The sequence below is a fragment of the Megascapheus bottae genome, chromosome 22 (assembly GCF_031878675.1).
Source record: "Megascapheus bottae isolate mThoBot1 chromosome 22, mThoBot2.hap1, whole genome shotgun sequence".
Lineage (NCBI taxonomy): Eukaryota > Metazoa > Chordata > Mammalia > Rodentia > Geomyidae > Megascapheus > Megascapheus bottae.
In genome coordinates this window covers 20,544,388-20,562,692 of record NC_143530.1, presented here as the reverse complement: position 1 = coordinate 20,562,692, position 18,305 = coordinate 20,544,388, and the positions used below count along the sequence as shown (strand labels likewise).

At 37.4% G+C, this 18,305-nt stretch overlaps 1 protein-coding gene across 2 annotated transcripts in view; it reads left to right on the top strand.

The window, feature by feature from the left end:
• Positions 1-18,305, top strand: part of Cdkal1 (CDKAL1 threonylcarbamoyladenosine tRNA methylthiotransferase) — a 519,085-nt gene that overhangs the window by 197,507 nt on the left and 303,273 nt on the right. For both annotated transcript variants that reach the window (XM_090356314.1, XM_090356316.1), the window contains exon 9: positions 15,161-15,264. In XM_090356314.1, the coding sequence (XP_090212440.1) occupies positions 15,161-15,264 (104 nt within the window). The remainder of the gene's footprint in view (positions 1-15,160; positions 15,265-18,305) is intronic.

Sequence of the window (18,305 nt, the reverse complement as noted above, 5' to 3'; positions counted from 1 at the left end):
ATTAATAACCTTTAGGTGATCAGTGACCTCCTGAAATTTACTTTGGAAACTTTTGTGTTACATATAGTCTTTTGCTGCAAGGTTTTTTTCTTCTTGTTGTTTATCTTGAGGGGACAATGCTGGAGGTTTGAACTCAGGGTCTTGTGCTTGCTCCCCAAGTAGACTACCACTTGAGCCATTTTGCTTTAGTTATTTTGTGAAGAGGATCTTACCTGATCTTTTTCTGAGTCATTCTCCTATACCTCCCACACAGCTGGGATCACTTCCAGCCATACCCAGTTTATTTGTTGAGAAGAGATCTTGGTAGCATTTTGCCTAGGTTGTCTTCCGACTGCTATCCTCTTATTTTTACTTCACTTATAGCTAGAATTTCAAGTATGACCTGCAGCCCCTTCTGTTGCTCTTGTGGCAAGATACGTGTTACACAGAATTGACCTTTTTACGTTTTCAGTTCTGAGGATGGAGCCATGGCCTTGCATTTTGGGCAAGCTCTCTTCCATATGACCCATTCTCGATCCTTTCTTGTTTTGGAGAGAGGATCTTGCTATGTTTTGCCTAAACTGGCCTTGAATTTATAATCCTCCTGTCTTTGTCTCCTAATTAGCTGTGATTGTAGGCATGTACCCTCTCACTCAACAAAATGGTTTTAACTGTTTCAAAATATGTAGTCCAGTAGTGTTTACTGCATTCTTATTGCTGGGCACCTATCACCAACATCCAGTTCCAGAGCCCTTCAAGCTCTCCAGCCTGTAACTCTGGACTCAATATACATTAATTCTCATTCCTTCTTCCCTTCAGCCACTGGCTACTACCATTCTGCTTTCTGCCTCTGAACTCTGCTAAAATAACCATAGTTACCTTGTGGCAGAATCTTAACAATTATCCTTTTTGAGCTGGGCTTTTTTCACTTAGCATTATGTCCTCAGATTCATCCAGCTTGTAACACATGTCAGATTTCATTAAAAAATAATTTTGGTGATACTGGGAGCTGAATTGGGAATCTTGAACTTGCTAGACAGGTGCAGTACCACTGGAGCCCTGCCTCCAGTCCCTTTCTGCCCTGGTTATTGTTGAGTTAGGGCATCACTTTATGATCAGGCCAGCCTGAGCTGTGATCTTCCCTGGCTTGCTGTAGTGACAGGTACTCATCACTGCACCCAGACACTGTGCTTCCTAAGTAACTGGGATAACAGGTGCATACCACCTCACTCTGCCATAGTGAGATGGGATCTTGTGAACTTTAATGTCTAGGCTAGTTTTGCACCATGATCTCCTATTCTCTGCCTCCCATGTAGCAAGGATTATAGGTTAAGCACTGTGCCCAGCTCAGTTTCATTTTTAAAAGGTTAATTGCTATCCTGTTATGTGTATATTATATATATGTGTGTGTGTCAGATCTTATTGCATACTTATTAGATCAACATTTTCACTTACTATGTATTAAGTTTCTTTGTTGCATAGTGTGTGTGTGTGTGTGTGTGTGTGTGTGTGTGTGTATCCAGAATAAGAATTGCTAGATTGTGTGCTGTCTGTTTTATTTTCAGTTTTCGGAGGTACTACCTTAATATATTCTATAGCAGCCAAACCATTTTACATTCCAATTATCATTAGAATTTTATAGATATTTTTGGAGATGTTTTGCTTATGTTTCATCAAGTCTTAAAGCAACTTATTATTGTCTAGTATATAGACATTAGTGGGATCATCTTGATCACTGCATGCTTAACACAATGAATATTATAGATAATAGTCACATTACTCCTATGCACTTATGACCTTCCTTCCCCAACTTTCTTGGACATATACAATGTAAGACATTGTCTACTTTTGTCTTGTGCTTGATATCAGAATGATAACCCTTGAATTAAGTAGAATCGTCTGTGAAGGAATTGTAATGAACCATATTTTTTTGTGTGTTCTTCAGAGGCTGAAATGGGAAAACAAAAGGTAGAATCAGATATTTTGCCTGAGGTGCTGTTCTGAGATTATTAAAGTAGACTGGCACTGATAATTTTCAGTTCTCAGACCTGTGCAAGATATATTTCTGTGTATCTTTAAAGGTACCTTGACAAACCATTTTCAGTGTGAATATGCTAATGAGGTAATGCATTTCACAGTAGTTTTATTGTTTCCTTTGCAATGGATTATTACTTCCCAGTGACATTATCATAGCTGAACTTGTTTTGAACCTAAACTTTGAAATAATGATAGCCAACAATAAATAAATTGAGAATATATGTATGAATTCCTTTTACTTCCTCAAATAAACAAGTGTAACCTAATTATAAAGAAAAGTACAACAGTATCTTTTGTCCTCTAACACTTACAATGATTAGACAAAGCTGGAATAATCTGAGATATTATTCGTAGTTCTAGCACAAAAATCTGAGATAGCACTCAACTTTCTTTGTATATGCTCTTGTTTTCAAAGACACAGAATTTGTATTTTACAGTTTTTAATTTTAGTGAGTTTAACAATCATATTTGGGGCCATATTTGTAGTAGACTTTAAAAATCCCTCCTTCCCTTTCCTCCTTTTCCCCTTCTCTTCTACTCTTGTCCCTTCCTTCCCCTTCTTCTGTTCTCCTGTTGAGTCACCATTGTTGGTGCATCTGGGGCACTTGAGTGTCCTGTTTGGCCAGAAATAAAGGGTAGTGTGAAAGTGTGAAACTGCATTTTTGTCAGTCTGTAGTTTTCTCATGAGTTAACTGAATCACACCACAGTCTAATTTACTTATAAAACTTATAAAATGAGATTACAAATGTAAAGAAAATCATTGATGTTTATTGGGTCTTTGAAACTCCCAATGGATTTGTGTAATTATATTGTTATTTAGGTTTTTCTTTCTGAGCATCAGAGGGTCCTGAGTACAAGTTTGCCATAATCCCTAGAAGGGCTCTGTTTTAAGAATAAAGCTAAAGTCTCCCTGTATCCTCTGCATCCTATCAAAACTCATTGAGACGAGTTTTGTCCCATGCACATGTCTGAACTCATTCCAGTTTTCCTGAGAATGAGATGTGCCATTTGGCCTTTCAGAGCTCCTAAATAGAGCATTTTGGACAAGGGAAAGGGGCTTTCCTTTGATTAGTCTCTCTGTACCCTAGAGCTGTAGCTAGTAGTCCTCCTTCTGTCCTATCTCCCTCTCTCTCTGCCTCCCTCTGAGCTCCCCTCCCCCCTCCCCTCTCGTTGGTCATGGGGCTTGAACTCTGGGCCTAGGTGCTATCCCTGAGCTTTTCAGCTCAAGGCTAATGCTCTATGCCTCTTTCTTGCTCCTTCCTTGCCTCCCCTATACTGGGGTTTGAATTCAGTCCTCTACTACTAGGCAGGTATTCTGCTGTTGAGTTACTCCTTTCAAACAATGACTTTTCTTTTTGCCACCCTGGGGCTTGAACTCAGGGCCCAAGCACTGTCCTTGGGCTCTCTCAAGGCTAGAGCTCTACCACTTGAGCCACAGCACCAATTCCAGCTTTTTCTAGGTATGTGGTACCGAGGAATTGAATCTGTTTTCGCGAAGGTACTCTACCACTAGGCCAAACTCCTAGCCCCCGCAATGATTATTTCTGAGACAGGAGTTTACTCTCTGTACCATCATATGCCTGGACTTTGATCCATTTATTTTAGGTTTCTTGTCTTAGCTAGGACAGCAGGCATGGGTTGCCACTCCCAGTTATGGGTCTTGTGAACTTTTCTGTTCAGGCTGATCTAAAACCTCAACCCTTTCATTCTCAGCTTCCTGAGTAGGTAGGCTTACAATTGTGAAAAACTGACACAGGCTCTTTTTGCTGAGCTTTTCAAAGACTACAGTAAAGAAGAAGTAGCTTCTTGAACAAAAGCCCTGGTTTTTGTTTTGTTTTGTTTTGTTTTTTGTTTTTTTGCCAGTCCTGTGGCTTGAACTCAGGGCCTGGGCATGTCCCTGAGCTACTTTTGTTTAAGATTAGCCCTTCTACCACTTGAGCCACAACACTACTTTCAGCTTTTGCTATGTGTGTGGTACTGATGAATGGAACTCAGAGCTTTGTGCATGCTAGGAGAGCACTCTACCACTAGGCCACACTTCAGATCCCAGAATCCTATTTTTTAAGAAAGGGAGTGGGGCTAAGTCCTGGGTAAAAATTTAATAAGGTGAACTAGTTGTATTTACTCCTTTGCTCCTAAATGTAGTAATACTGTTCCTCCTGGGTCCATTCTGATTTAAACGATGTCACCATTCTCAGGACTAGCACATGACATGCAGAGGAGTCTCATGTCCTTCTAGCACCTGGATCTTGGGTGATACATAGAGCTGCCTCTCAGATCTGATGTTGTGCTTCACAACTTTGTAACTGCAGTTAAAGAATAGCTCAAGTTTGTCTGTACATGAGGCTGAAGCAAGAGCAGGAAGATTGCAATAAAACTTTCCCACTTTAAAAAGGAGGATGATAGAAAACAACAAACCAAGCACATTGGTGAAGGTTTCATAATTGAGGCCTGGTGAGTGCTCCCTGTTTAGGCAGGAAGTTGATTTTTATTCTGAAGGTATTTGGTAGCAACTCTTCTCTGAGACTGTCTCCATTTTCATTGTCCTTTTAACTTTCCCATTATAGAGTTCTTTTCTATGTGTATAGAGATCAGAGGAGTATCAGGGCTAGAGCCCAATGATTGTGTAAGTCTACTGAACAGTGTCCCAGCTCACCTCCACAGGAGTTCTTAAATGAACATAGATCCTCTATCTGGGATGCATTTTCTTCTTTTCTAAAACAGCGTGATTCTTCATAAAGGAGTGAATTCTGCATTTAATAGTAGTTTTAAAAAATATATATCCCCTTCTTTCCCTAGTCAGTAAGAAAGACAGTAGGTTTAGTAAGGATCCTTACAGCCACTGATGGCACTAAGACTCTATCAGAGAGAAGCCACTAAACCACCAAGTACCTGAGTTTGTGAGGAAGAAGCCTTCTGATTGTCACAGACATGAGGGTTATTCACAGTCAGGGAACTGCACAGCAGTGTAACCTTGATTTGTTACCTTACTTTATCTCTCTGGAAAATGGGATTTTAAATTGCCCTCATTTGTTTTAATGTGATCTCAAAAGGTAGAGGTACATATTTAAATTCTGCTTCAGTTATTATAATGTTGACTAGTATTAATCCCCTAAAATATGGAGAAATTGTTAACAATGGTGTGTAATTATATGACTACCAGGCATATTTTCTATTTTAGTTGGAATCTCAGTCCTCTTATGCAACACTTACACCATTTCTCCACTTACACTATTTAAGTCATTTTCCCACACAGGTTAGAAAATTATCTGAATTTAGCTTCTAATTTCAACACCCTTGAGATAGAAGATTTTCCCTGTTTTCTCAGGATGTTTTGATCAAGATTAGAACAATCCCTTTTAGCCCAGGCGCCAAAATAGGCTACCTGTTACATGCTATAGAATTAATTCCAACCAGTGTTTCCTGTGAGATTTCACCTTGGCACAAGTCACCCTCTAGATTTGCAGAGGAAGCCAAAACAATAACTCTCCTCTCTGCTCCTTTATTTTCAACTGTATTTTGACATCCATTATTCAGGTTTTTGGGTTGGAATATTTAAACATACGACTTAGTTGGATGTTCAAGTTAACCCTTAGGTGCATTTTGCTAGAGAACACTTACTTGGAAGTGAATCTTCAGTTTTGCTTAGTTTAATAGTAGTTGAGTATTAACTATTAATTCATAGGATGTAAATGTTATTTCTAATATTGTCAAATCTGTTTCTCTTCTCTCCTCTCTCTCTCTCTCTCTCACGCTCTCTCTCTCACACACACACACACTCAGGCCTTTTAACTTTATGATACTTTGGAATTACAGTTATTTCATTTGATGGCCACCATACTTTGAGTTGTAATCCTTTCCCAGCTAGCTGTTGTTGTTTGATCCTAACAGAGCTACAGCTCACACCAGTCCCACAAACATAGGGAAGACAGCCCTTGCTCTATTCTGCACTGTGCTGCCAATCTTGGATGTATCTGCAGGTCCATTGGGTGGCTTCAGCAGGCAGGATAGGTCTCTGCTAGTCACATGCTCTGCCATCTGAGCTATAGCCCCACCCTTCCTCATTGCTTTACTCCCTGAGCCAGGCTCCCTTTGATTTTTGCTTTGGTTATTTTTTTCATATATTTTTATTGTAATTAATAGAAGGGTTACATGATATTTGCCAGATAGATGGTGCATTAACTCCCATACATTGATACACTTTCACATGTCTTGGTCCTCATTTCCCTCCCTCCCACGCCCACCCCTCAATTCCCTATCCAATTTCAAATAACCAAATACAAATATATCCGATATATCAGGTAACAAAGTGAGATACTATAACAATATGAGATAACCAAGGGACAACAAAAGAGATGTGAGATAACGTAGTACATTAAGGACAACAATCACTCATTATATGGCTTTTGTTTCTATATCCTAGAGATCCTTTCATTCAGCGTCCTACTATATGGCCTTTTGTATCAAGGTTTTGCTCTATTGCAAATCTCTGCTAGGAGAGCCCAAGGTTTCTACTGATTATGACAAATGAGGGAAACCAGTGAGCCTAAGTTCCTTTGAGTCTGGCTTACATCACTTAATATGATCTTTTCTAAGTCTTTCCATTTCCTAACAAATGGGGCAATGTCATTCTTTCTGACAGCAGCATAGAATTCAAATAGAATGGAAGAAAGATAGCCTCTTCAACAAGTGGTGCTGGCAGAACTGGTTAAGCACATGCAGAAAACTAAAATTGGATCCTTCTTTGTCACCCTGTACTAGAATTAACTCCAAATGGATCAAAGACCTGGAGGTAGAAGCTGACACTCTGAAAACTTTACAAGAAGGAATAGGAGGGGGCCGGGAGTTTGGCATAGTGGTTAAAGTGCTTGCCTAGCATGCACGAAGACCCGGGTTCAATTCCTTGGTACCACATACATAGAAAAAAGCCAGAAGTGGTGCTGAGGCTCAAGTGGTAGAGCTCTAGCCTTGAGAAAGTCCAAGGACAGTGCTCAGGCCCTGAGCTCAAGCCCAGGACTGGCAAAAAAAAAAAAAAAAAAAAAAAAGAAGAAGGAATAGGAGATACACTAGACTTCCTTGGCACAGGTCGAAACTTTCTTAATAAGGACCAAGAATCACAACAAATCAGAGAAAGGCTGGAGAAGTGGGACTGCATTAAACTGCAGAGCTTTTGTATGGCAAAGGACATAGCTAGTAAACTAATTAGGAAGCCTACAGAGTAGGAGAAGATCTTCACCAACCATACAACAGACAAAGGCCTCATATCTAAAATATATCAACAGCTCAAAAAATTGAATCACTTCAAAACTAATCTCCAAAGTAACAACCATCCCATTAAAAAATGGGCCAAAGACTTAAAGAGAGTCTTCTCTGAAGAAGAAATAAAAATGGTCTATAGACACATGAAGAAATGCTCAACATCTTTGGTCATAAAAGAAATGCAAATCAAAACAACTCTAAGATTCCACCGCACTCCAGTTAGAATGGCCAGGATCAAGAAAACTAATAACAACAGATGCTGGAGGGGATGTGGCCAGGAGGGATCACTACTACACTGTTGGTGGGAGGGCAAACTCATTCAACCACTATGGAAAGCAGTATGGCAGTTCCTCAAAAGACTAAACATAGACTTCCCCTATGACCCAGCAATTCCACTACTTGGCATTTACCTAATTGTCCAGAAACAAGGACATACTAAATCCACCAGCACAACAATGTTCATGGCAGCACTATTTACCATAGCGAAGATATGGAACCAACCTAGATGTCCCTCAGTTGATGAGTGGATCAACAAGATGTCGTATTTGGTTATTTTTGAAATTGAATCTCACCTTTGTTGGCCAACTTTCACAACAATTTTCCTATTTATGCTTACTTACTTAGCTGGGATGACAAGCATGAACTACCATGCTCTGCTATATATGTAAATATATATCTATATCTATTTTTCTTTGCCAGTTCTTGAGCTTGAACTCAAAGCCTGAACACTGTCCTTGGGCTTTCCTCAATGCCAGCACTCCACCTCTTGAGCCACAGCACCACTTCTGGCTTTTTTTCAGTGTATGCGGTACTGAGGAATTGAACCCAGGGTCTTGTGCATGCTAGGCACTCCTAGCTCCAATTTACAGGTTTTTTAACCTACAATGGATTTATTGGGCTTTACCCCAGCCCATATTGAATGAGAATATGCCTTACAAGACAGCAGTATAAATCTGAAAGATAAATTGTGTTCATTTGCATGATTTATGCACTACCTGTATAAACAAAATCTCCTGCCATGTGGAGATACATAACTGCTCCCAGAGTCCTTATTTCTTTTTCAGCATTAACATCCTTAATACCTGCCTGTAGCAGAGATATTTTGCATGAGATTGCCAAGAAAATGTCTGGCTTCATTAGCAGTTACTCCTTGCTAATAACAATCTCCGATGCTGGTTTTGAAAGGGCTGAACAGTATCTTAGGTTTTGACTGTTATCATTATATAAAATGAAAAACTACAAGCTGGGCATGGTGGTTCACACCTGTAACCCTAACTACTCAGGAGGCTGAGATCTGAGGATCAAGTTTCAAAGTCATCCCAGGCACAAAAGAACCTGAGGCTCTTTACCTCCAGTTAACCTCTAGAAAAGGGGAAGTGGGACTTGGTTCAAGAGTAGGGCAGAGTAGCCTCGAGCTGAAGAACTCAGGGACAACACCCAGGTGGAGTTCAAACCTCATGACCCACAGAAAAAGGAAGAAAAAAAAAACAAACAAGAAAAACAACAGTAATGGAACAGAAGAAAATTTGTAGGAAAGAATATACGGTTGTCAGAATTCTGTAGTTTCTCACACACTGTTTTAGTAAATACATTCAGAAAATAGTTGTTCATGTTATGACCTCGGATTTTATTTCATAGGGAGTAAACCAGGTAGGTATACCTAGGACCCATTAAAACCTCAACTAGAATTACCCCTGCTTCTTAAGAGTAATGTGTCTTCTACATTTCATCAATTGGCATAGTAGGTAGTTGAGGATAATATGTAAACAAAACTATTTTCCTATATTTCTTTTCCTTTATATTTTTAATCCTGAAAATATTCCTTAGAAAAACTCAGTAGAATGTTAGAGAACCCTAGATCATAGTGCATTTTGGCTGGTCTCTGTGAAAGGAGATATATAAGTAAAAATACTTTTTGTGACATTGCTTCAATGTTGTTAGAAGACTATTTTTCTATAAAATAATAATGATTGTACAAGGTAGTTTAGCTTAAAAAATACCTCATTCAGGGCCGGGAGTTTGGCCTAGTGGTAGAGTGTATGCACGAAGACCCGGGTTCGATTCCTTGGTACCACATACTTAGAAAAAGCCAGACATGGTTCAGAGGCTGAAGTGGTAGAGCTCTAGCCTTGAGAAAAAATCCAAGGACAGTGCTCAGGCCCTGAGCTTAAGCCCAGGACTGGGAAAAAAAAAATACCTCATTCAGTTGATTGTAAAGTTTGATATCTAATTTTATGCTTGCAATTTAAGCATGTTACTTTGTGATGTCTCAACTTTTGGAAATTACTACTGGAAATTGTAAAGACAACTAATATTTAAAAATGTCTGATATTGGATGGACACTCAGGTCCTTTAATTCCTGTTGTTAGGCAACCTTTTTGGCATGCTGTATACATTCCAGTGTTCTTTTTTTTTCTTATTTATTTATTTATTTTTTATTAATTTTTTTATTGTAATTAGTAAAAGGGTTACATGATATTTGCCAGATAGAAGGTGCATTAATTCACATACATTGATACCCTTTCACATGTCTTGGTACCCATTTCCCTCCCCCACCACTCCAGTGTTCTTATATCCTGACCAGAGTTCTTGGTCTTATATTTCTAGTGTCTAAGCTTTAGTTTCCTATTTTTATTCTTCTGGTCTGTAAGGCAAGAGTGTTGATATATATAATTACTTCTTCTGTGTTAATCCTGACTTCCCTTTCCCTGTCTCCTGTCTTATTACTACTGTTCTGCTTAGCATAACCCCTAGCTGTGTAGCTATTTAATGGCTTTGAAAACTGGTCTGGCCCATTATGAACTCTCCATGAAATAGCTTTAAATGTTTGTTAGTATTCTCATAGCTACAATATACTGTATTAAATGCTATGTCAAATAATAAAATGAGTAACATGTGCATATATTACTCATGCAAATTATAATTTACAAGAAGTATTGAATGAACACATAATCAAGTATTCTTTTTTTTTTATTGTCAGATAATGTATAGAGAGGTTACAGTTACATTTGTCAAATAGTAGTAGGTGTATTACTTCCCCCTTCTCATGTTTTTGTCCCCAATACAGAGTACATTTGGTACTGAGGAGATTTCAGTTACTCAAAGCTCCCTAATAATTGGGGATTGAATTTATGGTTTGGATCTTAGGCTAGGGTTGTGGCTTAGTGTAGCTTGTTTGTTTATTATGTGTGAGACCCTGACATTTGGTCTCTGACATCACCAAGTAAATAAATACAATAGAATAAAAAGATGAGTTGCATCTCTTTGTTTGTTTGCTTGCTTGCTTGCTTGTTTTGTTGAGGAGTGGGAAAGGGTAACACTTTGTAGCCCAGGCTGGCCTGGAACTTGAGATTATTTTGCCTCAGCTTCCCTAAAACTGGAATTAAACACATGCCACCACACCCAACTTGACTCAACTTTGACTCTGCATAATTCTCAATCTTTATGAGCCTTTTTTTTTTCCTCTGTGAAAATTATGGAAAACATTTTTTTCCCTTTTGGCAGTACTGTGTGGTTGAGCCCAGGATCTCATGTGTCTAGGTGGGCTTTCTGTTACATGAACTTCTCTGTCAGCCATATTTGTATCAAAACCTGTGAATTATATGTAGATAATTGATGTAAAATGCATATCTTAGTGTCTAGCAAGTATTTCATAATCATTTTCTTCTCTCTCTCTCCCTCTTTTTTTTTTTTTTTTAACCACTGTTAGCTACCTCCTCTCCTGTAGTTATTTTAAGGATTACAAGGGATTTTATAGGGATGGAGAGAGTTATGATAAGGACATTTAAGGTAAATGGAATGAGAAATACATATCAGGACTTTAAGGCTATTGATAACTTTTTGAAACAAAGTTTGCAGCTAATGAACACTGAGTAAGAGAGAGTATAGCTCCAAATATTTTATAAATTTAGTATAAACGTTTTAGCGTAGAAAGAAAGAAGCTTCAGAAAGGGCACAGTTGAAGATAGAATCCACTACTGGGGTAAGAGAGAGAAAGAAGGGTGAGACAGTATCCCTGGGGTCCTGGACACAGAGATGAAAGAGTTGAGGTGTTTGGAACTGAGTTCTACTAGTTTTTCTAGTATGCCACTTTGTTTGTTCTAGGTTTTAATCTTGGCACACAGGTATTATCATTTGAGATCTAATCAGATTCTGCTGATGTGAGTTTTTCTACTGTATTTGTTTGAAAGATTAAAAAGTTAATGCTTTTCCTGGAAAGGGGGGTGGGCCAACCCTTTCAGCTCAAGATGAGAAATCACAATAGGCTGTATTTTAACAATCAAGTCTGGCACACCCTAGTTGTGTGAACTTTTTGTTTCTTGAGTTTCCTTTGCTTGAAGATCCTTTAATACAGAAGAGCCAGATCACTGTGGTTTTTCTAAGGCTTTGCTGTCCATAAAGTGCTGTTATTTTATGACATTGGAAACATTGAGGTTTTAGACTCTGTCACTTGATTAAAAATAAATAAGAATTAAATTATATGAGAGGAATTGAATATGTTGTCTTGAAGTACTAATACTTGAATCAAAATAAGGCTCCTTTTTGCATATTTAAATTTATCCTTGACCTGAAACAGAGAGAAAAAGAAGCCTAATATACAGTTGCCTTTTTCTCTTCATGAAAGAGAAATTAAAAAAAGATTCCAGTGTGGGTGACTTTTTAAGATTGTAACTCTACTTCTTAAATTATTCTAGAACTTCTAATGGGTAAAGTTTTTTTTTCTTTTTATTGTAATTAGTAAAAGGGTTACATGATATTTGCCAGATAGAAGGTGCATTAATTCACATACATTGATACCCTTTCACATGTCTTGGTACCCATTTCCCTCCCCCCCCCATGAGTAAAGTTTTTAAAAGACTTAATATATTAAAAAAAACTATATTAAAGCTTTCAGTTTTTGTTTGTTTTATGTGGCCAAGTGTTATGTCAATGTTATGTGTTCCAACCCTTTGGAATAGTATAATTTGTGAAAATTCATTGTTATTTCATTTGCTTAATTTATATAATATAAAAATACTTAATCACAGATACTTTATGAGGTGGCTGGGGAGTTAAACTGCTCAAAAAGTGCTGAATCTCTTGCCTTCAGAAGCTATTAGCTATATCTTGACTGGTCTAAGTCACAAAGCTCAGTAGGTATAGTGAGCTAACACTGCCCTTCCTTAATCACATCTCTGCAGGATTGGCATCCTCCTTGAAGTTCAACAGCCATCTCATTGGGGTTTTGGCTTTCAACAATCAACTTTCAAAGATCTTTTGTTTTCTGAGGATTAGAGGAACTGGCTCAGTGTTCTTACTCTTGGACAATTATTTAATTATATACAGATAATTGAAACTCTCCCCCTAAGGTTTCTATTATGAATTCCTTTATTTTAAAGGAGGCCCAACATTTTGAAATGATGGGTCAGTTCAGCTCTTGGTGATACACAAAAATTGTTTCTAAAGCACCAAAAGCTCATTTTTTCCCCTCCTGATTTGTCCCTTGATGTTTTCTTGGTATATCATATACCAAACTGTTCCTCTTTAAAAGTAAAATCTAGGGTCCCAAGGGTGGCCTAGTGGTAGAGTGCTTGCCTAGCATGCACAAAGCCCTGAGCTCAATTCCTTGGTACCACATACACAGAAAAAGCCAGAAGTGGTACTGTAGCTCAAGTGGTACAGCACTAGCCTTGAGAAGGTTCAAGGACAGTGCCCAGGTTCTGAGTTCAAGGCTCATAGTTCAAGAACTATGAATTTCAGTCACTTCATTATAAGATATTGTACATACCGATAACATACAACATTATTTTCATCTGCATTAAGAATTAGGCCATCTATACAATAGTTATACTCTACATATTATATCAACAACGGTAATTCATTTGAGGAATAATTTGGTGACTAATACTTTTAATTTTTAACACAATAGTTATATTCTTGGCCATTTTAATATCAATGTTTTAGAAAGTCACCTTAAGGTTTCTTTTCTTTTTCTTTTTTCTTCTTCTTCTTTTTTTTTTTTTTTGTCAGTTGTGGGGCTTAAACTCAGGTCCTGGGCACTATCTCTGAGCTGTGGGTTCCCCCCCCCCCACACACATCAAAGTTAATTCTCTACCATTTTCAGCTACAACTCCACTTCCAGTTTTTTAGTGGTTAATTGAAATAAGAGTTTTATGGACTTTCCTGGTCCAGCTGGCTTCCAACTGTGTTCTTCAGATTGCAACATCCTAGTAGCTAGGATGACAGGTGTGAGCCACTAGTACCTGGCCTAAGTCAACTTATTTATTTCAAGTTTTTAGTATATTTTCTCAAGTGATTTTTCCCCAGTGGGGATTACATTTCTACCTTTATTAAATGAGACAGTAGGAAAATGTAATTTAATGTAATTTGGTTTTTACAGTTGGCATTTCGGTCAAGCTGTTAGCATCACATCTGTTCTACCACGTGGAATACACCTGGAAAATAACATGTACAATTATTTCCTTAAAGAATTGCTTAAAAACAGTCCCATTAAGCAGATAGTGTCCACTTACTAGATATAGACACTGTTTTGATTTATTTGTGCGTAATCAGTCATTTAGATTACAAATGTTTAAAACATATTTCCCTTCTTCCCTTCTCTGACTGGTATCTATTTATGACACTGTCAATTGTTGATGGGACAAACAAGAGAAAGAGATCAAGAGGCACTAAGAAAGGAGGAATAGTCTGAAAGGATAGCAGATTGCCCGGAATCATGCTCATTTTACTGAATGAATGCCAGGCATAGGGGGAATCTCAGGTTCATGGAGACACTGGAACTAAAAGACAGAGAAGGCTGGTCTTCCAGTGTCTTTGCACATTGCTCTGAGAATGTGAGCTGTAGAATTTAGAAAAACATGACAGGTTAGACCAGGTGACAAATTTTGCCAAAGACCAAGCAAAGAGATGAAAAACAGAAACTGGATGATAATAACAAGGATGAAAGTGACAAGTGTAGGCCAGTGAATAGATAAGAAGCCTGACTTTACAGTTCCTAAGAGGAGAGAAGAGAAACACATCTTTTAAAGAAATAATATCATATACAGGAGGCTAAGTACTGGCCATAGTGCTGAGCATATACTATATTAAACTATATATTATGTTTGGATGCAGATTATATCTCGGTGTTATTGAATGTCTTTTTCTTTTACATAGGATTGTTTTTAATATTATTTCCTTTATTTTGTTACAAGAAATTTGCTTAAATTACATGTTAAAACATGTACACTATATACAACAGAAACAATTTTAGTACAGAAAGTCAGTATTTTTTACATCATGTCTAAAATTTACTGGCAATTAAGTCAAGTTTTTATAGGTGATATTGTTGTTTTACTTCTATTGTTTGACTAATATAATCCCAGAGAATATTCAGTGGTCAAATGCTACTATTTTTTTTAAAGCATGAAAGATAGCTGAACAATTCTGGGGGAACTCTGTTTCAATGAGAATGTGTGTTGCCTATTCAAATATAAGTTAAAATGAGTATTTTTTTTATCATTTCTAATGAAATGGTATGTGTTAGCAATACTAAAATCCTCTACATTCGATGGCTGAGGAAATACAGGTGGCTTACAGAAAACATGTTTTTGAATTTCTTTTGATTACTCATTGCTATTATTTATAAAATTTGTTCCTCATGGATAAGTGTATTTTAAGCATGTAATTTTTATAACCATACTTGAATACTTGAAACTGAAAAAAATGGCAAATTTCTGTGTCTCATGGAAACTAAGTATGTGACATGCAGGTAATTGTTTTTGCGTCTCATATAAACTAAGTAAATGTTACTAAATTAGAACTAGTGTTTATTTGCCCACCCCTATGTTTAGGGATACATTATCATTAAATTTCTTAGTCTTATTACTGCTTTAATTTGAACAGGTGTCTCAATGCTTGTACCTACTGCAAAACTAAACACGCCAGAGGAAATTTGGCCAGTTATCCAATTGATGAACTAGTAGATAGAGCCAAACAATCTTTTCAAGGTAAGAGTCCTTGTTTCTGGAATTATGTGTGAAATTGGTCTTCTAAATAAATCATTTTAGTCTTCTAAGTAACACTATACTTTGCCTGCTTCTTTAACTTCCTGAAGTTTGTAACTCTTGTGAATGAATTAATAGACATCAGATTTAAAAGCTAAAGTTGCATTTGCATCAAGTACATAGTTTCAGGGTTTATTTCCTCATTCATTCATTCATTCATTCATTTTGTTGGTCTCAGGGCTTGAACTCATCTTGGGCACTGTCCCTGAGCTAGAAGCTCAAGGCTACCACCTTACCCCTGGATCTGGGGGGTGACCCTGAACTCTTCAACCCAAGGCTACTGCCCTACCCTTGAGCCAAGCCCCACTTTCCCGTTTTCTAGAAGTTACTTGGAGATGAATCTCTAGTCCTTTTGTGCCTAGGTTGGCTTTGAACCTTGATCCTCAGATCTCAGCCTTCTTAGGAGCTAGGATTACAGGAGTGAGCTACCACACCTGGTTTCAAGCTTTATTTCCTATCTGAAAAAGCAAGATGATAGTGATGATGATGATAAAAAGAAGTGAAATTCACAAGACCTTTTAATCTATTCGGATTTTTTGTAAGAAAAAAAATTTAGTTTTCTCTTTCTTGGCTACTTTTTTGACCAATCAGGAAACAGATTAATAGGGGACTCCAGGCATCATTGGAAGAGGACAGCCAGTAAAGGAGGCCACTCTCCCTTCTCCACAGGACTGTAGGACTCAGAAATCTGGTGGCCGAGAGAGTCCTCATTAGAATGCTTGGTATGGGGTGGCCAGACACTTGTGAATCATCACTTGCTGGGAAATGTGATTGTCTAGATATTTCTCAGCTTGTAATAAGACTTATCTTTAAAATGAGTCATACTTGTGTTGACACATAACTGCTTAAACCATGAACTCCCTCTTTTGTATAATACAGGTATATAATAGTGGTATGTTTTTACACCCAACATGAGATAATCTATTGTCTCCTAATCTTGTGGCTTAAGTTATTGGTTATGTTCTTTGCATTTTAGTTTTGAGTGCTGCTCACACCCTGTATCTTATTTAGAAAGTACAAATTCCAAACACATTGCTTTAATCTGTAAAACTTTACCAATATGAAGTTGGAATGCTTCTTTTAACAGAGAGACAGGCTCACATTCCTGGTTGATTTGACATCTCTCAACATTTTTGTTTTCCTATATTCTTAGTCTTGTGCCCTGCTGCCTTTACATTCAACTCTGTTGGAAGAGAAACAGAGGAAACATTGATTCTTGCTTAGCATTATGTTTTTAGAGGTAGTGAGGTTATTGTCCAGTCTGAGGAAAAAGCTGTTCATTATATTTTCTGCAACATGATTACCTTAAGGATTTTTCAGAAGGGCAAAAGTTCAATAGAAACCTAATCTATATACCTGATAACTCTGTTGGTTTTTAATTGGTGTTTATTTTTCCATGTATCTTTCAGATAACAAGGATCTAAAACATATGTAATCTATCTTCTAAACAGTACAAATTAGAAGGCATACAAATTAGTATCTTTTCAACATTATCCATTTCTAAATGCAACAGTATTCATTTCTTTAAACTTCAGTTTTATTTTACTTGAAAATTTATTTGAAAAATGTACAGCTATAAAGTCACCGTGTAGGAAGGTATACGTATTTACCTCCTTCATTCATATCTTTCTTCCCTATAACTTATGCTGACATTTGATGATTTCATGATTTTATAGACACAATTATTATGTATTTTAGGTATGATTTGAAAAAAAAGCCAAACATCATTTCTAAGTTGATTAGAGAATTTTCCTAATTATATCCAGTATAATAGTCTAAATTGTTTTTGGAAATATCCTCTGAAATCTGGAGGATTTTAGTAGTAGTTATTTAAAGTGAGTGATTCAAAGAACATACCAGAACTTAGCAGGAGTTAGTGACTATTTACAGATGAGCAGCCAGGTCACTGGCATTGTTAGTAGTTGTTTTCATTCTTCACCATAGAATGTTTGTAATGTAAGAATTTTTGTTGTTGTCTGGAAACTGAATGCTAATGTTTGGACAGGAATGCATGTAATTGGTAGGTGATTCTATTACCAAAGGAATGAGGTCAGTACTTACCAGGTAAGATGTTATGTACAGGAAAATATTAAGCTGTCAAGTATTTGTTGCTTTTTGCTGTAGGCAGAGTTAGGATTTGACACACTGCTCTGTAATTTATTGGCCACAGGATCTAGACAATGTATCTGACTAGTCCAAGTCTTGGAGAGGTCAGCTGAGGAACATTTGGTGTTATTTATTATAAGAACTTGAAGTACCATATGTGCATGAATTGGTTGTGTAAATAGTATGAAGAAAACACATTATTTAAATTAAGAAATTTAAAATGAATCCAGGAGGAAAAGTCTGATTCAGGTGAGAATCGTGGAGCAAGTATAGTAGAGATATTAAATGATTATAATCAAATGGTAGAGTATTATTTTATTTCTCAAATGTTATAGGGAAACGTTTTTTTTGTAGATACGGCATGACATTAAACTAAAAATAATATTTTAAAGAAATTTTAGTTGTTTTGAGTACATAGTACAAATATAGCTGTATTTCTAGCTTAAAATCCTCTGTCAAATGATATCTCTCTGTCTCTGTCTCTGTCTCTGTCTCTCTCCCTCTCCCTCCCTCTCCCTCCCCCCACCCTCTCTGCTTTTGGTTGTTTGTTTTATTTCATTTCATTCTTTCCTTTTTCTTTTCTTCTCCCTCCTCTACCTTACCCCTCCCTAGCTTGAACTAAGTAGCTGGGTGTTATCTCCTGAGCCTTTGTCCTCCAGGCTGGCTGTCTACTCTTTGAATCATAGCTTCAGTTCTGGCTTTTTGGTGCTTAGTTGGAGATAAGAAACTCACCAACTTTAATGCTTGGGCATGCTTCCAACTCGGATCTTCGGATCTCAGCCTCCTGAAGAGCTGTGGTGACAGGTGTAAGTTACCAGCACCCAGCCCAACTTAGGCTTTCTGTGACTGGTTTTACCCTCTCAGTATGTTTTTCAGTT